This window comes from Apus apus, chromosome 4 (assembly GCF_020740795.1).
Source record: "Apus apus isolate bApuApu2 chromosome 4, bApuApu2.pri.cur, whole genome shotgun sequence".
NCBI classification, from domain to species: domain Eukaryota; kingdom Metazoa; phylum Chordata; class Aves; order Apodiformes; family Apodidae; genus Apus; species Apus apus.
In genome coordinates this window covers 6,040,663-6,065,055 of record NC_067285.1, presented here as the reverse complement: position 1 = coordinate 6,065,055, position 24,393 = coordinate 6,040,663, and the positions used below count along the sequence as shown (strand labels likewise).

The window sequence follows — 24,393 nt, the reverse complement described above, 5'->3', positions numbered from 1 at the left end:
ACTTGCCAAGATGGTCGAGGCAGGAGGCACTTTTTAAAGTATTAACAATTCAGGCTCTTTTGCAGCTTTAACATCCTGAAGGGCACCTATGTGCTTGCTGAGGAGGTTGAGGAGAGGTCTAACAGCCTTTTGTTGTGATTGATGCCAAGGACAGCGTGAGTGGGTCAGGCTGCCACCATCTTCCTGGCCTACAGGGAACAGCAGTGACAAATTCTGAATGTGTCTTGGCACCTGGAAGGGAAAATATGTGGTTCAGGCCTCTCAAAGAAATGACACGTAGGAACAACCTCCATAGGGATGTGGTAGAGTCCTTATCACTGGAGGTTTTCAAGATGCTTTTGGATGTGGTGCTAGATAGTATCATCTAGGCTCCCTTTTCCTTGGAAGATTGGACCAGGTGATCTTGAAAAGTCCCTTCCAACCTGGGCCACCCTATGATTCTTTGTAGTCAGATCATCACCTAGGAAGACATTAGTATTCCCTCTCTCTTGCCTAAAGTTAGTTGAAACATTCATATCCAACAGGCCACTCTGAACTACTTGATGGAAGTGAAATGTCAGGATTATGTTATCTTCGCACTGAGGATACCAAAATACAAGCATTTTCATGGCATCCTTAGCAGCTTCACTTGAGTGGTGAGCAGTCAAAGCCAACAGAAAAGGTGTCTTGTAGCTGAAGACACCCTCCAAAAATGCTCTGAAGATAGATTAACCTGCTTCTCCAAGGAGCTCCAACTATGAGTTGGCTAATCCTCAGGGGCTATATGGGGATGAGCTCAGGTGAGAGGGCCTTGTCTGCTGAGAGGAAGAGACCCATTGAGGCATGTGCCACTTCAGAGCTATGATCTGAAGGGAACTCCACTTGCACATGGCCTTTGCTGAACAGGAGCAGCACAGTGGTTGCCACGCTGGCAAGATCAAGGTTTCTTGACTAAAGTCTTGCTTCTTCAAGAGACATTTTAACAGTTTCCATGAAAAAGGCACTTAAAGCTGCCTTCTTGACTTAATAAGCCTATAGGGCAAAAGTCCAACCCACAGGAAGTCTAAAATTTCTGAGGTTGTGAAATATGATGGTAAAACTGCTAAAATGAATCAGTCACAAGTATTTCTTTCCTGGCTTTTCCTAATCTCAACAGTCGAGTGGGAGTGTTTCAGTTTTAGGTTCCAGTTCTGTCTGTCAATGGAAAAACCCTCAGTGCTTTGTGGAGCAGTTGAGTTAAAGTGAACCCAGCCTGGCTTCATTACCTGGCTGCTGCTTGTACCAGAAGAGCAGAGATATGTTTTCACCTTTGTACTGCTTGTAAATTAGAGCTTTGCATCTCTGTGCACCATTTCTGCCTTCCTGCCTGACAGGTGCCATGCCTTACTCTACTAAATCACTAGCCCACTGTTTTCTTTTTCACTGTAAATCACCTTGAGATACTTTGAGAGACACTGTATAGAACTAAATTGATTTGAAATGGCTCTTAAGGCAGTCTCCATGTGCCATTATAGTTTATATTTGGACTCAGCTGGGTACTAAAAATGTTACTGAATAGGATGCCTAATGTGCATTGTTATCCCCATTAATATATTTCACAGAATATGAAGAACAGTGACAGCATTACATTTCTTATCTGAATTCCTGTTTGGTCTCCTTTCCTCCAGGAAATACACAGAATAAAGGCCATGTTTGCAATTTCTTTGCTGCAAGAGGGTAGCTGGACACAGCAGTAACCTCCTTACTCCAGTCTAAGGCTTAGCAATGGGTATTTTGCTAAATGAAAATATGTCTTTGTTTTTATGAACAATTATAGGATAAGGAAGGGAGGGAAAAGTCCCATGAATGGGAAACTGGCTGACCAGCAGTGCCTGACCTTTCACTCGTGTATTGGCTAAAATGTGCTCTTCTGTCAAATCAGTTCTTTATGGAAAAGAAAACATTTATGTAATATGGGTGAGATGAAATTAAAATGATAGATGAGCCCTTCTGCTGGACAAAACCACACTGCTGAGCCCAGGCTCCTGCTCACAAACACCCTCTCTCAGCTCTGTGCATTGTCAAAGTGCAGTTTTCTCCTTGCACACCATTGCTTTAATCTTGGTGCCAAAGATCTTTGCCTTTGGTTGCTCTCTCCTTGAGATTTCCTTTCTCCTTCCTATTTTCACCACCAAAAGAAATGCAAACTTTAGCACTCAGGCTTCTGCGTCATCATCCTTGCTGATCACTAAAGCCTTCCATCTCCCAGAAGGAAAGTTTCTTGTGTCACTTTTTGATGATTCTGGATGAATCCTGGAAGGGCAGGTCATACCATACCAAGAACTGGATTCAAGTACTGAGACCTTTTCCTCTAACTGTGTAGTTTTACTAAATGCCTTCTAGAGAACATGTTACAATTAGTTTTTGAAATGGCCAAAACAAAAGCTGAATGTCACTGCAAAGGAACCTCTGAAAGAAAGAAAGAAACATTAAGCTTCTGTAAAGCAATCTGCAGAGTTTAATACAAGGCAGAGGCTTTGTGTTTTGAAAGGTGAGCCTTCAGGGACTCTCTTCTACATTGTTACCCTTCTTGTACAAATTCAGCTTATATCACTTATATCCAGCAAGTCATCTCCATCCCCCTGTAAGCTTATTATCTTGCTGCTAAAGGCCAACACAATATCGCTTTTCACTGGCTACAGTAGATGGTCCCTTAAGGCTTGGCCCAAGAGTTATCTCCACAGCTAGCTTTCAGATTTTTCTAAGCCCTATGCATTTCATTAATGACCCAATTGAAGTAAGCAATGAATGAAGTGCCTGTCTGAACACTGTGTTACATGGATTCAGGATGGGCTAGAATTATTTACTTGCTCAAAGCGTTATTCACTCTGTCCTTCGGGTTCCTATTAGGACAGTTTTCAGGTTGCCAAATACTTAAGTAGAAATCCTGGCCTTACTTGAGCCAAGGAGAGTTTTGCCATTTAATTAATTACCCTGAGACTTTACCGTTTGACTCGGTGGATTTTTCATCTCCCCTTTCTATTGACTTCACTACTCTGCAAGCACCGTTTTAGCCAGAGATGATAACATTACTTAGGCCTCTGCTTTGCAGCTAGCATAATCAATACACAGTCCAGTCTCCAGAGAAATCAATACATAATTCTTGTTGTTGTTTCAGAGACAGCACAATCAATATCTTTGCTGATCTCTGTCTTAGTCCAGGAAAGTACCTTTTTAGCATACTTTCTGCATAAGCTCATCTTTCCAAAGTTCAATTCTGGGAAAATATCTGAGCAGCAGAACAGCAACCTTGTTACTCAAATTAGTGCTTTCTAATCAGAATTTATTTTAATAAGCATTCTTCTGTCACTGGGGCCTGGCTGTAATATAGTGTGGCAGAGGAATCTGAAAAATCAGAGGGTTGCCTTGATTAGGAGTCCCTTTGCTGTGGTCTCAGACTAAAAGGCATTTTCTCACGGTTTGCTCAAGTCCTATTTCCTCATCCTTTACCCACTGTTTATAGTACAAATGTTAGTTAACTAAACACTTACTGAGGATTTCTGTCTCTTGCAATAGTGCCAAACTGCACGGGAGCCTGTGGAAACAACATGGAGCCTGCTCTGTCCTGGTGATGCTGTCCCAGAATAGGTCCTTGGCCAATCCTGTGTCCTGTCCTCTAGACTTCAGCAGGGCTGTGTTTGCAAGGCATTTGCTCAGACTGGTTGGGCAGGACTCATTAACTGCACTGGTTTTACGTTAAACAGTGCTATTAGTTGAAGCTCTACTTTTCCCTCATTGATTTGGAGAGGTTACTCGCCCAAGGTCACATGCTTTTTAACTGTTTGTCATTTGTGGTCAGGAAAATAATTTGGATTACTTGGTCAGTGGGCAAAAGCCTTCTTGCTTCCCTGTGTTTGCTGGAATTACTGACTTGACCCTTAGGAAAATGGAAACTTCAGCTAATAATTGATGTCAACCACACATGTAAACCTGGCTCACATCTGTCTGCTGAGGAAGGGCAGGCCCCCCAGCCTGCTCTGACTCCTCTCAGAGACTAGCCAGGGCATCCAAAAGGGCTGAGGACACTGCAAATAAAGAGCTGTCTGCTCAGGATTATCTGAGAACAGGAAGGATGTACTTGTCTGCCCATGGCTAATGAATACGCTCTTTATAGTTTCCTCCTCTTGTCATCAGGGGGTCATCTTTTCCCTGTCCCCTCTGCACACCCCTCATCACTTATCCTCAATTTGTATGGGTTATCCAGTGGCCAGGGAAGTTAATTCTAAGCACTTAAGGCTCATTCAGCTTCCTCAGAAACAGCCTCTTCTGCCTGAAAATTTTGCCCACATGGGGAAAAAAGGAATGGGCCTTTTCCAGCTGTCTGAGACACTGGCTTGCAAGACATCCAGAAATCTGCAGGAGATGGCTTGCGTGCATTTGTGCAAAATGGCACTAAAATAGACCTCTGAGTCCAGCTTCTTAAACTTTCAACTCACAGACTGCAGCCTTGATTTTCCAAACACGGGAAGACATCTGGATAGGAGAGATGAGGTGCCTGTTCCTGCCCGCTGACTACAGGGAGCCCAGGGAGACTTTGTGTGTCTCATTTTTTAGATGATTAAAGTGCAATTATGAGGTGAACTCCACACTAGGTGTAATGCAGAATACATCAAATCACACTGCATGGCAAACCCACACAGGTTTCTGTGCACCATTTCTCAATGGTACGGGAGCCCTTTGAACACCTCACCTCCATGGGCCTTCTAACCAGCTGCTGCAACTTGCAGCAACTCTCCTGGTTGAGTCAGCTTTGGATTTCTGAAGCTAAAAGCATAACGGGTCAACAAATGTTTCTCTGAGGTCAGGATTCATTGTGCTAAACTCAAAAACAGTAGCAGGCAACCGTATGTTTGACCCCAACAAAGAAGAGAATGAAGAGGCATGTGCTGAAAATGGAAGTTAAACATACCTTGTTTCTCACCTGACACCCTCTGAACAGAAATTAGGATTCTATAATACAGAAAAACATTTAGAAATTTCAGTAGCTGAGTAGCCTCACAAGAATGGGCCAGGGAAATTCAGAGCTGTCATCTCTGGCTGGGATGATGCAATTAAAAGAATCACTAAGCCAATAATGTTGGACTGTGTTATTTTAACTTGGTACCAGGAATCACAGCATTATCATAAGGAATTATTTAAATTTCACAGAAAATAAATATATTTCAATTCATTAAGATATCACTAGAGAAGTGAGAAAAGTAAGAAAATAATTTTTTTTTAAAAAAAAGGTCTTTTGATTACAAATGGATTTAAAAATAACCAGCATGTTTAAGTTGTGGATATATGGCACTTCATCCTACTCCTGTTCAATATTTTTTCCCCAGTGATGCAACTATATTTATAAAACTCAGGTGGCCTGCATGCCAGGCCTCAGCTTGTGTGTTAACTTATTTTTTAATCAAGCCAGACACTGACCTGAGCAAAAAGTCAAGCCTATAGCAAGTTTATTATCCCAGCACAGATGCTGTTTGTCCAGCAAGCAAAGCTGAGGAAGAGTGGAATAGGCCACTGCAAACAGTGTGTCATCTCCTACAATAAATGTCTTCCCCCTGGATGCTTTGCTGATGGCTGTTCCCACATGATCGTTAATGGATCGTGTGACACAGGTGATGAGGGAATGCCCTGTTGCCAGCAGTGCTAGGTAGTGATTTTGTTTGCTTTAGTGGGTGTTTTCACTCTTTCTGTGAGTGGGCCACTAGTTCCTGCCTCATGTTTATTTAATTCACTTCCTACTCCTTTTCAAGACCTTCCCAGAGTCTCTTTTGGATTTTCATTTTTTCATTGAAGTGTTTCCTGAGGATTTTGACATGCTAATGGAAAAAGATGGAGGCGAATCCTGCAAAATCCCACTGCAATTGGTAGCACTGGAGCTCTGGAGTGAAGCCTGGGTCAGGCCTTCACGCATGAGCTGCCTTGATGCAGAGCAAATAGCTCGTGGGCTTCAGTGCTAAGATCACTTGGAAGGGAAGGGTTACTCATGTTTACAGGCTTATGTCTCAGAGGAGTGAATTCAAGCAGTGATCTGTTTGTTTTCCTTCAAGAAAGCCATTCAATAATGTTGAGGTCGTAAATGAGTGTTTATAGATTTAGGGATTTATTTATTTTTTAATGGAACAAATGACATTTGGTTTACCAGAGGAAGCCAAGCTATGACTATTGCAACATAAGGCTGCTTGCTAATGTTTAGGCTATCCATCAGTGCAGGAGGACGTTGAGAGGTAGAACAGCTCTGATAAGAGGCTGGACACTGGATGCCATACAAACCTATTAAGCATACATGATGAGAGAAAGAAACCTATGAACAGAAGCTTTCAGGGTTGTCCTCTTGTCTTTGTTGCCACTAATGTTGAGAACACTGCTCTTTTCCAAAAATGCTTTGTCAAACATTGGGCTGCTTGCAGGAATGCCCAAAAGCAATGGCTTGGTTGGGCTGCTAACAAAAGAGGTTACCTTTTAAACTAATGACACTTCCCAGGATTATGTGAGTAGTCTAACTTTTGGGTTGCTAAAAAATCCTGGTTAGGATTAGTTAGTCTTCTATTCTGTTTTTAAGCTGCCTTCCTCATCCTGCCAACAGCTACTGGTACTGGTTATTTCATCTGTGTTTTCATCCTTTTCTCTGTGTGCAAAATGCTTTTAAAGCAGAAAAAAAGGCAACAACAAGTAAAATGTACTTTCCCTTCCCCACTTTTAAAGCAAGCTTTTATAAAACAATTTCAGCTGGCTAATTTATGAACACCCCTACACCAATAAACCTGTGTGTCTACAGAAAGCAGGAAAAAATTGTTTTGTTGGCAAAGAAACCTCTACAAGGAGGTTTCCAAAGAATTATTTTAAAAGTTTGGGTAGGGAAAGATTAGGGTTTAAAGATACTGAAAAATATCTTGCCAAGCGCTTGTTGTGTGGCCCAGTTTCTCACTAATTGAAGTCAAAAGCTTATCTTTGGTGGTGACCTGTTTGGATTCTAAAATTCAGCTGTACCAAAAACCCCATAGCTGGTTGGGATTGCATTGAGTGTTTCTGTGTATTTGGAGGGTATGAAGTCCACAGCTGATTCACTGGGCTTGCAAAAGAAGCTGATGAAACAAATACTGTCTCCTGGGACAATCTGTTATTTCAAAATTACTTTCTATGGTGCATTGAGTGTGTCAGTTTCCTTTGGTCACCTATAGAAACCAGGAAGAAATATCTTCTTCTTGATCAAGGCAATCTTTTCCTTTGTTGCTCCAAAGCTCGTGTTGTGGTTGCATCTCCAAATTTATCTTAAAAAAATTGTAACATTCCAAGGAAACCACATCTTGCACTGAAGAGCTTTAGAAAACATTTTGACTCACACCATTTGCATGGCAGTTGCTTGGTTTCCACTATCAGGAGCAGAAATGTGGTTTCTAGAAAGGAGTAGCTACAAAAAGCTCTATTGAGAACAGGAAAAACAAGGTGTATCTAGATAGCAGACCCTGTTGCTGATTAGCAGGAGAGCCATGAAAAATCTTTCATATACTTCCTATGCACTTGGCAGAAAGGAAACCTTAGTGGTTGCTGAGTGTCTCCAGGGAAAGTCATAGTTCAAGACTGCAACTTGTACTCCAGCACCAAAGAGGAAGGATGCTGGAAACCCAAAGAAGAAACTTACCCTTTTTTAATCCATGAGCTTGTCAAGGCCTAAGAGGCAGCCCTGAGAGTCCAGAGCAAGGAAGTCTGCCTGAAGATACATCAGATCTACCACAGTCAATGAGTTCATGAACTGAGGTGGTTAGCATTGCTGTTTGTGATGGATTAGTACAAGCCCTCCAGGCAGAAGAACATGTTCAGCTGTTTGATGAGGACTCTATTGTAGTCATTGTATTTTTCAGTATGTCAACATGTGTTTTGATAGTTTACTATTATATGAGGGAAAATAAATTAATCATGACTCCAGATCAGCTTGCAGCTACAAAACAAACCCCACAGTTGACAGGCACTGTTGATTTGCTTCATTTAGCTACCAGCAAGTGAGCTTGCCTTTAGTCCTGAAATACCATTTGAATCAGGGAACAGGATTGGTTTCCATTTTACTTTTCTCTGTCTTTTGACCCACTCTGCAATCCTGGGCGAGGTGTTTCCTGTCTTTGGCTCTTGTTCCCACTCCCAGAGCTAGTGTGATCCGTTGGCTGGGGAAGCTGAGGTCTCATGACGTGTGTGTGTAGTGCCTGGCATTACAGGCCCCCATTCTCAGGTATAATGTCTGCATGCTGTCGTAATAGATCAATTGCTACTAATAACACAGCTGCTCTCCATGCTCCCCATCCACCTCACTGCCAATTCCTACATCTGTCATCCCAAAGCAAATATCCTGGAATTATGAAGCCTTGTGCTTTACTGGTTTGCCTCATACAGACCCAGATGACTTTGTGGTAGGAAAAAAAAATAAAAAGAAAATGCAGAAGTTGATTACTTAAAATGTTGCAGCTGCTCTTGATGTAGAATTGGCTGTTTACTACTTATACAGCTAAAACCGAGCAGGCAAGATCAGACACAGGGCAAGAAAAAAGAATGTTCCAACATTTTTGTGCATAACACCAAACAGCGTCAGGAGACTGCGTGTGCTGTGACAGTGCTGGGAACCTTTCCCTTGCCAGGTTGAAACACAAGCCTAACCAGGACTTCCCAAAATCCAAGTACCACCAAGACACTCTGCCTCCTCCTCCATTGCTTTCCTCTGCATTTCTTGGTTGGACTCAATGATCTTAAAGGTCTTTTCCAACCTAAATGATTATTTGATTCTCACCACCAGCCCCTTCACATTTCCCCTCTGTCAGTCTCCAGCTGCATGGTCAATACTTCCCAGGCTGTAGCTCAGACTGGATCTCAGCTGGCATTGGCCTGTCCCAAGCAGGGAGGTGGGGGAACATCGGAGTCACCAAAGTGGCTCTGGATGTCTCCCTGGGGTGGGGCAGGTAGAGCCTCGGTTGTGCCCTGTGCTGGTGTGTTCCTGCTCAGAGGGCACAAGTGCAGACCCCAGAGGAGATACCACAGGCCAGTTCTTGGGGTGAACCTCTGCACAAATAGTACATCAGCCTTGGAGGCATAAAGAAGCACAATTTCATGGCCTGTGTTTTGCCTTCCAGTACCTTTGAAAACATGCTTTACCTGAGCACATAAACTTGTCTTTCCAGCATGACTTGTCTATATCTACCCATTGTATATCTATCTACCCATTCTCCTTTATTCTAGTAACAGCTCTGATTAAAGTCCTCCTAATGACTCCTTATGAGTGTTTGCCTCAAAGGACTGAGGACAGTCACCACTGAGAGTCATACCATTGCTACCTGTCCTGGTAACTACTCACTTGCCATCTAAGCCTTCCTCAGACATCTGGAGAAGGACATGACTCTGCAAAAGCAGTGGCAGGAATGGCATTGCACATGGCAGGCTTCTTGTCCCTGACACAAACCATTGCTCTCCTTTGCTCACCTTAGGTCATAGCTATGTGAAAGCAAGTCAAGTGCAGTAAGATAACAACTGGATGAAGCCAGTATATCCAGGATTTTGTGTATGAACTCTTCTCATCCCATCATACAACATCTCACACCAAAGTTCATTTTAGCCTGTTTCTTCCATAGTTTTGAGGTCTCAAGCAGTAGCAAATCTGAGTAGAGATTTGCAAATATATTAGATGTGGAAAATTGTTGTCACCATCTGAAAATATACATATTAGTACGGAGTGCTTGGAACCGGAGGCAGCTCAAGAAAAGTTATGGCTTGAACTTTTGTCCATTGACTGAAACAATTTTAATTGTTTTAAGCTAGTTTGTTGTGGAATGTTTTCATAATCTGAGACATAACATATGCTGCACGTTATTTGTTTTATGCAAGTGACTTTTAAAATCACTCATCGTGTTTCAGTATCATGGCTGCAAGTATGACACTTGCCAGAGAAAGCAGTTGTGTTTAGGACAAAGGTTTGCATGAAGTCTGTTCATTCTAAGGAGTGTGGTGTCTCTCTGGTTCATACAGTTTTTGTAGTGATGAGTAGTCCTGCTTGAAGATACTGTGAAGACTCAGGCCCACTGGCAAGAGCTGGTGTAAAATGAAAGCGTGTATTTCGAGGTTTCTGTTCCTTATTCACTAATTGCAAGCTACAAATGGACTGATTTGAGGAATCTGAGCATCTCCAGCTTTCCTTTATCTCAGTGAGAGTTCTTTGATTGCAATTACAGATGATGATCAACTCTTCTGCAAAACACAACTCTTAACCTCCCTGTTCACTGTTCAGTAAAATATTTTGAGATTGCCACCTAGCTCATGAAGACTTAATCATGCAATGAAGCTTTAATATTTCGAGGTTCTTGGATGAAAGGCACTGTGTAAGGATAAAGAATTACCTCTGGGCTAAGGGCTTGCTCTGTTTCTTGCTAAGTCAGTCTGACCAAAGTCGAGGCTTCTCCTTTTTCTCATCTGAAGTTCAGGGTTTTGCAAGCTATTTCATTCTGTAGGAGATAATGACGATTGAGACAAGTGTCTTTCAAGCAGGACTGTTCATTTGCAAAGACGATACTTACTCCTTTGCTCAGAGCCCCAGGTTTCCTTTGGCAAACACTCAGCATAAATCCTCCCATCCTCATTTGCTCTCGGTGCCGTGTCTTGTGCCTGTGTTTGACAGAGTCCAGGGTTTTGCAAAATCTTTGGTACAAAGGACTGGGAGAGGGCTCAAGAGCCTCTTGCACTGAAGAGAGATCAAATGCAGTTAGATCATCAACAGATGTCTGTCTGCCCTCGGAGGTCTTTCAAGCCTCTGAGAACAGATTCCGCAATATTCATATGCCTGTTCTTGTGATTCCCTGTGTGGAAACTTAGAAAGAAATGCTTCATTTCCAATTAACTGGATTCCTTCACATCATTCACCCAGTGTCGAGCAGAACATGCAGAATAATTGATCCCGGCCTTCCTTATTAAAAACATTTCTATATTAAAAGGCCTTTATCGTGTTTCACTCTTACTTTTCCAGACTAAACAAATCTAGTTCCTCAACACTTCCCTTTGGCATTATTTTTCCAAGCATGTTTCTCAACCCTCCAGATGCTGGGTGCTCCCCTCAGCTCTCCATAGCTTTCTCAAACAGTGGTGACCCCAGCTGGATACGTCTCTAGCTGGAGCCTCAGCACATCCCTCTCCGTTTCCTTTGGGTTTTGAGCACTTTTCGCAATGAAACAACAGTGATGTCCTCAATAAACCAGCTCTGCACACACAGATTTGTGTTGTGTGTGCATCTGCTCTGAGGTCCATGCAGCTGTCAGAAATATTTGGAGTCATAGAAGCACAGAATGGTTTTAGTTGGAAGGGACCTTAAGATCATCTAGTTCCAGCCCCTCTGCGAAGGGCAGGGACACCTTCCTCTAGACCAGGTTGCTCCAAGCCCCAGTCTGTTACACAGAGACACCAGCAACTCACCCCACCCCAGTTTCACAACAGCTAACCCCAACTGCTGGGTTGTTGGGAAAATGCTTTTACTTATTGAAATTGCAACTGTCTGCCAGCCAGCTGCCTGCTTGCACTTCCACAGACTTTGAGGCAACCCCTTTAGTGCACTATGTCTTGACCAAAGTAATCTGTTTTAAAGATTTAGAAGTTCTATCTTATGGAAGATTAGAATGAGTAACATGTCTTCATGAAAAAGTAGAATTATCAGAGGCCTTCAGAGTACTTCCCTTGGGACTGCTGCCATTTCAGCTTGTTTTATGAAGAATTTGATAAGCTGGTAGATCAAGAAAAGGTCAGGTGTCCTGCACACAGTCACAGGGGAAACATCATCAGAGAAAGGTTGTGAGTACCACATATGAAGATGATTTTATGAGGGGGTTATTTGTTTGCCGTCCTGTTCAGTCAAGGTGAACAAATCCTGTGTCTTGAAGGGCTGAGTGAAGTAGCCTGCAGCAAAACTTGCAGAGCTGTCAGAAGAGGAGAGTTTACATTTTAAAGCAGTGATGCAACATGACATTCAAAATAACAGATAATGGTGAGTTACAGAGCCTGGAAGCTTTCATCTGGGCTGAATCAGATTTTGCATCTTTTTAATACTTCAGTGAGGTGCCAAGTGCCAGGCCATGGATGGTACCAGCTGCAGCACAGACTGAGCTGCGTGGCGTGGGTCTCCTGACATTCAGACTGCCAGGGACATCCATGCTAGTGCATGGAACCCCAGGTTGCACTCAGCTTGTGATGCTCTCAGCTCCCACCAAGAACCTAGTATTTATGAGTGTTATTGCATCCACCTTCAAACCTAGCCCCTGTGCTGCTCATCAGTGGTTGCATCCTGGTGAACAGGAGAGGAAGGGGCAGAAGCAACTATCAACTTCTCAGCAAAATCTGTTAAGTATCTCACAGACTCAGAGGCTTATTTTGGAAGGAACTGCAATCTCCACATTTTTATGGACAAAACCACAACTAGCCTTGAACAGGTGTGTGACACCTCAGCTGTTTTGAAACCATTTACTAAAATGGAAGAGCAATTGGAGGCTTTCTTTTGTCTTTTATATTAGGAAAAGTAAAATTTGGAAGTGGAGACTTTTCTCAGATTGTGTTCTGGCACTCAGAAGTAACTGAATATCCATTTTGTGTTCCTCAGATAATCCATTTCCTAGTTGCATTCTTAAAAATTAGACAAGAGGGCATCATAAAACTGAGATGTTGCTTTGCCAGCAAAATATTTATAAGAAGGTTTTCAGTTTCCGGCCATAAATGAGAAGATACAGGAGATAAGAGATTTTCATTAAAACATGGTGAAAGTAGTTTGGACTTTTGGACTTCTAATAAACTGTCTGGTCAAAAAGGATAACGTGATGAGAGAAATGTTTGTTTTGGATCAATTTAAGCACTTTTTGCTCTGCCAGAGGCTTAGGCCCTGAATTTGGTTTCTCTTCCATCAGCTTTAGTCTTGTGTCACTCTGTTGTTGGGCATCATTTCTGATTCAGGCTATGGCAACTGAGCTCAGGAATCACTTTCTTTGCCTTCAGGAAACAGAATAGCCATTAGGGAAAATCTAGGACTGTACTCATTAAAACTACCCAACATTTTGTTCTGAATGCAGGAAAATGTGATGGGTTTCTGCAGGTGTTTCTGAAGAGTTACCAGTGTTCTTTGTCACACACTCAGATGTAATGTTCTGAATCATGGTGTATGGCTCTCCTAGCTGCCACAGGACATTTAATATGTTCAAAAAAAGTGCCTCTGTTCCCCATTAAGAGCCAAATTTTCTGTTATGGCCATTACCCGCGATGCAGTGGGAGAACAGCATTAAGAACCATTTCATCGGGGCTGCAGAAATCTTTTGCACTTCTCCAGGGAAGAAGCAACTTTTTCTTCCATAAGTGGCCAAAGTGTTACCTTTGGAGGCTTTTGCTCTTCGGATCCAAAGGCTTTCTTGCACTCATAACCTGTAGTACCTAATTGTACTCCAGGGGTGCAAAAGTAGGTTGATGGGTTGGGTTTTGGCTTGTAATTGATTCTGGCTTTGTTTGGGTGTTTGAAGGCTGTAGGCATGCACAGTGTTCAAACAGTCACTGTTATTTAATGGGAGCAGTGGGAACTATGAAGTCTCAAGGAAAATCTCGGGAAGGGTCATACAAAGGACAAGTTGGAAAGGGTTGGGTGTGCTCCTCCCGTACACGTGGTGCAGCTGCTCTGCCCTGAACACTAGGAAGAGCTGCACAATGACACAACGTGTTCTGCTGGTCCTACAAAGCCTCTAGAAATTACCAGTCTGTGAAAAATGTGAGGTTTTGTTACAGAAGGTGAAGTGGTCTGGCAAAATGTCTGCACTACACTGCAAGGCTTTAGTTCCTATACAGAATGTTGGTGTATTTATGCCTGTACCTACCTTGATATTGGTAGTTGGCTCATAATTTATCCAGAGAAAGAAAGGTTCAAAGGTCAGCAATGAGTGGTTTTGAAAAACTAAGTGGTGACTCTACCTCCCACAAATTTGGAGAGGAATCACAGTTCCTGCCATTTTTAAGTACTTCCCACATTGTCTTACAGTTTCTTTTGATCATTCTTCTCTCCTTTCCCTGTAAGAATTTTGCTTGTTCTTTATGAAAAAAAGACCTAGTTGATTCCTATAATTTATTTTTTAAATACTTTGATCTCAGACAAAATTTGATGGAATTGTTACTATAATCATAAATCACGTGCATGATCTTTAACACTAACCTCAAGGCAGCTTACCTCTCCTTGAGAAATGAAGTTGCCTGGCGTGAGCTAGAATCAGGCCACTTAGTCTAAATGACTTTTGGATCCCAATTTAGACCTATGAATGTTGAACAAATCCTAGATTTAATTAGCAGCAACTTCAATTACAGGCCCTAGTATCAATTTTCCTGAAGTACAGCTCCATTCACATCAGAAAAGACACACCCCATTCGTAGCAGTACAAAGCCTGGGGAGTTCAATGGTGTTTCTGTACCTGTAAACCAGAGATGTTCAAGATAACCAGGTCTCAGACCAGCCAACTCTCACAGCCACGTACAGGCTTTGGGCTGCTGATGAGCTTGTGTAGCACTGCTTATTGAGTGTGCAAAAGATAAAGTACAGGCATTAATGCATATGGTTCCTGGCCCAAGTCAACTGAAATACTGATATGCATTAGGCTCAGGTTCCTACCTGAATTTTCCTTTCAAAGCTTTTTTTTTCCCCCTTTTGTTTTTCTGTTTTTCTTTCCCAGTAGTTTCATTGCAGCAGCTGTAAGACTGGAAAACAGGACTTTTGAGGTTTTTTCCTAGTTCTTTCAGTGCTTCCCTCTTCCTCCTTTTTATGCTCCTGAACTCAACCTGGGACTTAGATTTAGTCATAGAATCATAGAAAGGCTAAGGTTGGAAGGGGGACCTTAAAGATCATCAGGTTCCAACCCCCGTGCTATGAGCAGGGACACCTCCCACCAGACCAGGCTGCACAAGCCTCATCCAACCTGGCCTTGAACACCTCCAGGAATGGGGCTTCCACAACCTCCCTGGGCAACCTGTTCCAGCACCTTCCTGCCCTCATGGTGAGGAATTTCTTCCTGATGTCTAACCTAAATCTCCCCTCTTTCAGTTTACAGCTGTTATCCCTTGTCCTATCACTGCCTTCTCCGGTGAAAAGTCCCTCCCTCATGGGCATCTACAGTTAGGAATTTCTGTAAGCTGTCTGATTTACTGCTCTACAATTCTCAGTTCCTGTCAAACTTGGTGGCCAGTCAAGCTGAGGAAATTTGGCTTTGTCTCAGTCTCTTCATCTTTTAGTTGATAATGGGAGGGCTCATCTACCTCTCAAGAAACTGAGAGACTTCTTCATAGCAATATGCTCTGCCTGCCATTAAAAATGGGTGTTCCCTAGATCCCTTTTGCTGAGGAAATGGAGAAATATAAGGAGGAAATGAAGGAATATTCCACTGAGGTCAAAGATACCCAGCATGTTCTGCAGATTGTCTGTCAGGGTTGAATAGCGAGGCTGCATTGTGCAGCATGCACAGACACTTCTGTAAACCGTGTTCCCATTTAAAAACACTCAAGTCGAACAAACTTACTTTTTCATGTCTTAACCAGGATCATATTCAGATTTCAGCAGTGAGAAGGAAAAGATAAAAGACTTAATTCATCTTTCACCATGCTGGAGATTTTCTCTGGCTCCAGCTCCACCTCTGCCCCTTCCTCTGTCCTTATTCCCAGTGTTTTTGAACTCTGCCTGCAATGCATCTCGGTGCTTGCCAAGTTAGCCCCAACTTGGGGTGAGTTAATGAGAACATCTGGCCAGGAATGAGTGATGATGCTCTGTGACCCACCCACTGAACACATCTGGTGGTCGTGGCCATGGATGGGGAACCTTACCAAGTGTTAAGGCTTCTGCAAGGAAAGAGGATTTTGTCATCTGTGGCTGAATTTATTTAAAATACCCCAATCCAACTGGTTATATAAAGAGGCTCCCATGGGAGTGGGAGAAATGTCTATAAATAAGTGTACACAACACACACACATGCATAAACACTTTTTTATATAATTACAGTATACTGTTAATGAGTAAGAATGTGGACTGCCTAAAAATTGTTTTTATAGATAATTAGTCCCAAAGGTCCTAAACTGGCTAACCATCAAGGCATACTGCAAAAGCCCTCTCTTTGGTAAGGGCTTTTTGAAGGGTCTGATTCTCTCTGAAGGGTACATTCTCTCTAAAGGGAGAAAGAGGATGAGAAGTGTTTGTGCTTAGTTGGCAGAGTTCCTTTTGAAATTATTATTTTAAAACTACTAGATTATTTTTGTCTTTCTAATGATGAATTAAGGTGTCCAGATACTTTCACAATCATAATTTTATATTATGTATAAATAAATAAATAAATAAATACCAATGCTCTGCTCTCGTTTTCCTTTGCTGGTGAAAAAAAAAAAAACCAACAAACCCAAGATGGATTTTTCAGACAGTACAATGAATCATCAATGAAGTGAAAACATTGGGCAAATTCTCTTTTGTTTAAGAGAATGGCCTGTACACAGTTCAGGCCAGCACATTTTTCATGGGATGCAAGGGAGCAGTTCAAAGGATTGGCAAGGCATGAGTCCTGCATATTCATGAGGCTGGGCAAGGAGGTGAAGGTACAAGAGAAGGCAAAAAAGCAATGTGAGGATAGAGTGGAATGTGGAGCGAGTTACCACGGTATCCTATTTTACTGCTGTTTGACGTAAAGCTCCTTTGCTTTTACACAACCACTGGAATTGAATGGAAGCAGCTCAAGGCATAAATAATGAATGTGTCTTTTACACGTTAAGAGAGGAGAATCTGCACCTCATCACAGAGATAATGTGCCTCTCTCTTCTCTCCCCAGTCTCCAGCCTTAGTTCCTGAAGTCAGTCAAGATCTTATCCATCAGACTGAGGAGAAACTCGAAAACAGCCCCTGCAAAGAGCTGTTCTCCCAGTGTAGAAAGTAAGTATAACTCGATACCCAAAGATCTGAGGGCTGCAGCCAGCAGCTTGTGGGGAATGTGTCAGGTAAAGAGAGGCATTTCAGTTTGAACCTGAAGCTTGTAAATTCAGCTTGTAAATTCATAATCCTAGAGGCAGAGCTGACAAGCGGTGAAGTCATTTCATCTGAACAAAATATAATACGTATTTCTATGCCATTATATACACTACACACAGGCACTTAGTGTTTCAGGTATTTGACAGAGTGTTCTAGCCAAGCAAACCAGCCATGGATTTCATGCTGTGTGAAAAGAGCTACAATGATAATGTATCCAAAGAAAACATCTCTGTTTCAAAGTGAATAAAAATTAAGTGGCTATACAGACCATTTAGACAGAGGAATGTGCAAACTTGCTCCGCATGGCTTTTCCAGAAAATCTTCACCAGGAGAATGGGGCTTTTTTAATGCTTTCTGTCTGTCTGTGGCGTTCAAACAAACGTGCATTATTTCATCCTTTGTCTGGGAAAAGGCTTATCAGTTTGTGTAGCAGCAAGGCGATTTGCACTATTATGTGCTAAAGCTCCAGGTATGCAACTGGCATTTCCAAACACTGCCCCGGGAACGTTCATGCCAGTAGATCATAAACCAATAAAAATATGAAAAGGGGGGATCATCTCAAGCTGGCCCATGTAGTTTCTGGCTGAGCATGGTTTGTTTTCCCTGCATGATGTAATGGGGATCTGTAAAATTTGCTCTGCTGTCATTCATTGTTTTGATTCATTCAATTGACCTTTTCTGTTTTCAGTTATTCTTTGCGTTGGTAGGAGATGTGGGTTATTTCTGGCCTCCTCTTATAACACAACCAGTTTCCTTGCATTGGCCTGGTGTCATGTAGAGATGCTCGTATAACTCGCACCAGTTGTGTGTGCCAGTCCCAGTGACAAAGGCAGAGCTGTGCTCGCACAAACCCCCCTGATGCCTGTTTCCAGTTCTCAAATGGGTTTGAAAGCTGACAGTTCCCTCTAAAATGCACTTTGTTGTTGCCAAAGAGGGGAACTAAAAAGCAAACAAGTGGTGAAAGGCAGCTATTGTTCTTTCAAATACATGCAGCTTTTAATTAACTGAATGAAATAGGCCAGCGTTGGACACCACTTAATTCAGGCTCGTACTCACCAACAGCCATTCCTTCATCTCAACTGAAATGGATAAACGAGCCAGGTTTGAGACCTTGTTAATAAATATTCTGATCATTTCAGATGGACTGAAACGAGGTCAAAAGGAAGTTTTAAAAACTTGCTGTTGGTATTTACTAAATGTACTGAATAATGTTAATTTTGGAAGAGTTCACAGTCAGACCAAAAAAGGGAGGCACACATGCAAATATGAAGCTTGGTATCCTGTAGGAGCAAGAACAGGGATGAGTTTCAGCCACATCTTCATAGACAAGCTCAGTCTGCAGGAGAATTGCATGTATAACTCTGACTTCTGCTTTGACCTTTAATATTTTTACTGTCTGCTTCTGCCCTCTTCCAATTTCCCCTCTAATTTTGGCTTTGAATAACACTTGCTAAAGTTTGTTAAAACTCTTTTATTATTATTTTGTAAGCTTGAATGCACTTAGGGTAAATGCTATGATCTGTGTCCAGTCAAAGCTGATGAAAACAGCAATTTGACTTCTGAACACTGAATATGTGCCATTACCTGCCTGTTCTAAATGGATGGTGCAAGAATTATTGCCCCCCAAAAAATTCAAACAGCTGAGAAATTACTATTATTTATGAGTAGCAGTTCATGAACAGGGAGGAACTAAACTGAGAAGACATGAATTGTTTGCTTAGGTCTAGAACCACTTCAGGGTTAGACAGGGATTATCTATTCCCAAACCAGAGTAGTCCTTCAGAGAGGATTTCCTCCTCCAGCATAATCTGTAAGTCTGTATCACAACATTTTTAAAGACTGAAATACTCATTTCTTGTGGGCATTTTTCCCTCAAACCCAAGTTTTGTCCCTGCCAATGCTGCCAGCAGAGGTGGATGCAGTAGCTCCAGTAAGCAAGACAGAACCAAACCCAGCAGGTCAACAACCCCCTGTTAAACAACACGACCACCTTCATCTCAGGTCATCCTCTCAGCTCAGCCCATCTTCACTTAGCTCTGAACCCTTGGCCTTCCTTATGGGATGGCTGTTGGTCTCTGGCTGCTTGTTGTCTACCACAAGGAGCATACTAATTTCTCACATTTGCATCAAGGCCTTTATTCCTTTGATTACGCAAAAGACTTTGCAGCCAAGGAGCACCAAAATTCTTTTCCTGATCCAGAAAAAAAAATCCTGTTCAGACTTTATTTTCTCTGTTTCACTCTACAAAGCACATAGCTGCTGGGAAAAGCCCTTGGCCTTTAATCGCAGTTATTACTTCTGTATAGCAGGAATTGAGATTGCTGGTTTTTTTTTTCCCCCTTCAAAATAATACTTCTGATGGTTCTTCTTTGACAGGAATGGACTTCAGCCAGAAATTTTCAATCCAGATGTAAACATTCTTCAAAGTTTAGGAGCTCAGTTCCTGAGGGTGTTGCGTTAAGCCAGTCTTAATTTACTAACAGAAGCAAACACATTTGTTGTCTAGTGACTAACAGCTTTTGTAAAAGTCCATGGAAGGCAGTGGGAGACGCCCTGTTAGTTTTCAGCAAGCATAACCAGTACATATTACTATGCAGCTTGTGTAAGTCCTCCTGTTATGGAATCCATCAAACTCACTACTTTGGTCCTAGATTGAAACAGTGAGTAAAATAAAGTACAAAATAAAGTAGAAGTAAAACGTTCCTACCATGGAAGAAGTCTGGATTTTCTCCTCTTGTTTTGTTTCACTTTTGCTCCAAGATCAGGATTATAAAATACTTATATATCCTTTTCATCTGAGATAGATCTGTCCTTGACCACCTCAGAAGGGAACCATTCCAAGAATACCTGAACAGCATGTACTTTGACAGGTTTCTCCAGTGGAAGTGGTTGGAGAGGTAAGTGTCACAATATTTTTTTAATTAAAAATTAATACAAAAGGTTTATTTTCACTTTCGTGCAAAGCCTTAAGAATATGATAAAAATCTGACAGCTGAGAATGTACATTTGCTCCTTTTGCCTTCAAAAGAAAGACAATTTGGCCTTTCTGCAGCATTTCTGTGCCTCATCCTAATGTTTGCCATTTATGGCCTTCTCTGTGCAACCATTCTCTTCCTCTTTTCACTGTTCTACTTCAAGATGGTCTATCAAGACTCAGTCCCCATTTCCCTGAACTGTACCCTCTTCTAGACAGTGCCAGGAAGGCTTTCCTAATTTAAGCATTTGTTTGCAAGTGTCCATTGTTAGAAGGTTCAAGAAGAGATAATGGCTTTAGCCACAGGATGATGCCATATAGAAAAGTCATTGTTATGTTGGCATTAGACTCAATTTAACCATGAACTGAGGCTCCAGCTGTGACCATCCAACGAGTATGGTTTGTTTCTGGGAGATTTGTAGTGATCCTTCATCCTCTATGAATGTGCTCACACTCCAGCTGCTTCCTTCTCTCTTAGGGACACTGCACTCCTGAGGGTGACATGCTCCAGCAAGCATCTTGGGCACCTTCTTTGCACAGTGTGTTTGTGTACTGCAAGTGAATAGGAAAAGACAGCCTGTAAAAAAATAGGAATTGAAATCTCCTGTGATCTGAGAAATGTTGGTGGCCAATTTAATTGTAGGCCCTGTCACAATGAGCTACTCATGGCACAGCTTGAGGGATGCTTTGTGGTTTTTTATAACCTACCCCTGTGCACATAGAATGCAAAATGTAAGATACACATCCAGACTCTGGCTTTTGCATTTGCAAACACTGTGCCCAGGCAAGACTGAAACAGATGCTGCTGGCTAGGAAAGTGAAGAATAACCCCAAAATCCACCCCAAAACAGTTTTGGCTTCCAAAGCTCAACTGTTTGGCTCTTTAATGGTATAAGGTACATTAGGTATGATTAAAATATATTTAGCACTTGCAGTTGTCCTCCTGTGTAGCTTCGCTCTGAATATGGTGATGTTTTTTGTCTGGATCAGTTATCATGATTATTAAATCACTCTAAACAGACAAAAATATGGTATATAGGTACTCACACCATATGTACTTGCTATACATTTTGGAGCACATTTAATAACCAGGTGGCCCTCGTGGGTATTCATTTGCAAGGCCCTTTGCCTTCTCCTTGTCAACGAGGGCTGTAGCAGACACACACTGCTGGGTAACAGTGACCTTGAGTTGAGAGAAGCCCCAGTTTCCACAAATGGAATTAATTACAGCGGGTGAGTTAGGGCCAGATCCATGAGCAGTGAGTGTCAGCAGGATGCCTCAGAGATCAAAGGAGCTGTGCCAGTTCCTCTCCCTGGAAAGCTACAAAGCTGCTGCACAAGAGGGAAGGGAAGCAGTGGGCAGAGGGGAGAGCCAAGACATGCTCCACATGCCATCCTTACTGGATCCAGCATTTACTCTTTTATTTCAATTAAAGAAAAACAAAAAACAAAAACCAAAAAAAACAAAAACCAGCCTGGGTATTTTCTATCTATTTTCACATTTGGGATAAGGAATTTTCTCAAATGCTTTGAGGATTTGTTTTTTTTTCCATTCCCCCAACAAACATGACAAGCTATGGGATGGGTCTGCCCATTTTAAGAAGCTGGGAGAACTGTTTTTAGGATTAGCAAAGAGATGTTAGTAGCACGTAGTGATCAACAGCTCCTTCTTACAGACTGCTGGCTCCAATGGAGGAGTCAAACAGTCCATTTATTCCAGGGACATTGCTGAGCACGTAGTTATCACTGCTAGTTGTTGATTTTAACCCAAATGCATTTGCAGGATCTTCACAGAAGCCTGAAAATAGCATCTTTTCCTCTTCTAGTTTTGGCCTTCTGCGTATTTTTCTTCCCCCACTTTTAAAAACAATAATGAACATAAATGAAACTATTCACTTTAACATTTATTCCCTATTGTCATCAACCTCATCACCACTGTTGTGGGAACAGCCACGTTATTGTGCTCCCTCTGCCGACTGGCTGCCCGCCAGAGGAACACAAAGCTGGTAGGAATATTCATATCTGCTGCTAATATCAGTGTAAAACTTTGGTGATGGAGCAGTGGATACAAAATTGGATGTCTCTGAATCTAGATTTCTTATTCTGTCACATTATTAAACTTGGATGAGAATAAATGTGGTCTGAGTGAGATGTAGGACTGGAGCCTTTTTGGTAGAGCAGAGTTTTTTGGGATTATATAGTGATCATTAGGGAAAACTCTGCTCTCAGAAAGAAAGGCAGACTTATTTATCCCACAGTTTGGCCCTTAAAAGGAAAGAGATGCTTTTCCTCCCTTCTTGCCTATGATGCTCTCCCAGGAGGGAGGTACCCCAGGGCTTCGAGCCCAGCTTCCTGCTCTCCCCTCCTGCAAACAGCACCTCAGCCCACCTCTCCGGTTCCCGGGATTGTTTCTCTCCTTGTTTCACATCAGTTTCCTGTTTTGTTTAAGGTCAAGAAACCAGAAATACTTTCTGGCAGATTGAATTTTGGATCTCTTTTTTCTCAGCTTGAAAACCAAGCAAAGCAATAGAGTTATCCCAGCACTGCCCTTAAAAGATTCCTCTTTACCTTGAGAGTTCATATCTTGTTGGAAGCTCTCAGGCCTCCACTTTGCTTAACAAAGGCCAAAGCTGTATAATGGAGACTCAGACCCCTCCTTGGTCCTGAGATGCTAGCAGAAATTATACTGATGACTCACTAATGTGTTGTATTTTATTACAGCTTAATATGTTGGAATTGAAAAGTTCAAGCCATACATAGTATTGAAGTAATGTAATTAGATCATTATGTATTATATTATATAATGTGATTACCTTGAAATAATGCGATTATAGAATATTTATCTATTTTGCTTTTCAAAAGTATGCTCTGAAATAAATAAATCACAAAGAGTGCATTAAATGTAGCGTGTCTCTATTTTTTATGGGTTGGTTTTTTGTTTTGTTGGTTTTTTTTACTTCCTTTTCTTCCAGGCAACCAGTAACGAAGAACACGTTTCGGCAGTACCGAGTGCTCGGGAAAGGCGGCTTCGGGGAGGTGAGTAATTCTGAAGGTTTCTGTTGAGTGTTTCTTCTGAGGCACTGCAGGTTACAGGGGACTGATGTGTGATAGGGGCTTGTTTTCATTAATTGCTGACAGTTTTACTTAGCCTCTCGTGACACCGTAATCTCGAAAGAACAGTTTTGAGAAGTATTTTGTACTCGACTGTTGCATTCAGAGTGGAATGAGGGTCACACCCTGATTGGTATTTTACTGATGGCTGGAGGTTGCTGCCTAGGCAGCAGAGGCAGAGGAGGCTTTAGCAGAGCAGATTGCAATCTGCCCAGACAAAAGGAGGTGGGATAGGAAGCAGGCGGAGGAAAGTGAAATAATTAAACCAATATCACACAGCAGGTTTGGAAACAGAAGTCGGTTCCCCAGCTGCCCCCACCTAGGCCTTATTCACTCTGCTGCTGTCTCGAGCCTTAAAAGGACTAAATCAGATCAGAGCACGAGGAGTGAAGTGCAGCCCAGATGCAGCCTTTGCTTCCCTTTACCCACCAATTGTTCTCTTTCCTTCACAGGTCTGTGCTTGCCAAGTCCGAGCGACGGGGAAGATGTATGCCTGCAAGAGATTAGAGAAGAAGAGAATAAAAAAGAGGAAAGGCGAATCCATGGCCCTAAATGAAAAGCAGATTTTAGAAAAAGTCAATAGTCAGTTTGTAGTGAGTATTGAACTCCCAAGTGCACGGCTCCCTGCTCACCTGCTGAGCACTGTCTCTTGTTGAATCTGATGTCTCTCCAAAATCTGGCTACAGCAGAGGTGCCAGAAGCTGACTCCTTTGCTTTGCATCCTAATTCTGCTCCGTGCACCTTTGCTGAGTCTCATTTTAGTCTCTGGTCTGTAGGAAATGCAACAAGGTGCCTGTTTCTACCATGGGAACATGATGCATTTTACAGCCTTGATTTACATCAGGGCTGCATCAGGCTGAGCTATTTTTATCCAGCCTGATTACCTGAATTCCCAGTGTCTGGGAGAGAGGAGCTTGGAGGAGACTGAAGGAGATTCAACCCACATAGATCAGAAGTGACTGGCTTGTAGGAGCATCTAGCCAGTGACATGGAGCTGGTGTCCCTGACACAGCTTCCCTGACATCTGCCAGCTCCTGTGTCTCCTTGAAAACTTGACTTAGATTTTGTTTTTTTAAAAAGGGTGTCATTGTCTCAGCATCTGTCACGTTCCTTATACTTAATTTAGGAAACACAGTGAATACAACAGATACAAGATGTTTACTTACCTCTGGCAGAAGCAAAGACAGTGGCACATTTTTAAAAGTGATGGGTAGCTTTTGGCTTGTCTGACTGTTCCTGGGGCACCCACCAGAGCTTTGCAGGG

General features: G+C 42.2%; 1 protein-coding gene across 2 annotated transcripts in view; it reads left to right on the top strand.

The window, feature by feature from the left end:
• Positions 1 to 24,393, top strand: part of GRK5 (G protein-coupled receptor kinase 5) — a 164,914-nt gene that overhangs the window by 116,527 nt on the left and 23,994 nt on the right. The window contains exons 5-8 of one of the 2 annotated variants that reach the window (XM_051620120.1): positions 16,848 to 16,948; positions 19,849 to 19,941; positions 22,991 to 23,054; positions 23,582 to 23,722. In XM_051620120.1, the coding sequence (XP_051476080.1) occupies positions 16,848 to 16,948; positions 19,849 to 19,941; positions 22,991 to 23,054; positions 23,582 to 23,722 (399 nt within the window). Of the gene's footprint in view, positions 1 to 16,847; positions 16,949 to 19,844; positions 19,942 to 22,990; positions 23,055 to 23,581; positions 23,723 to 24,393 lie in introns of those variants that run through there. The other variant, XM_051620121.1, reaches the window with a different exon arrangement.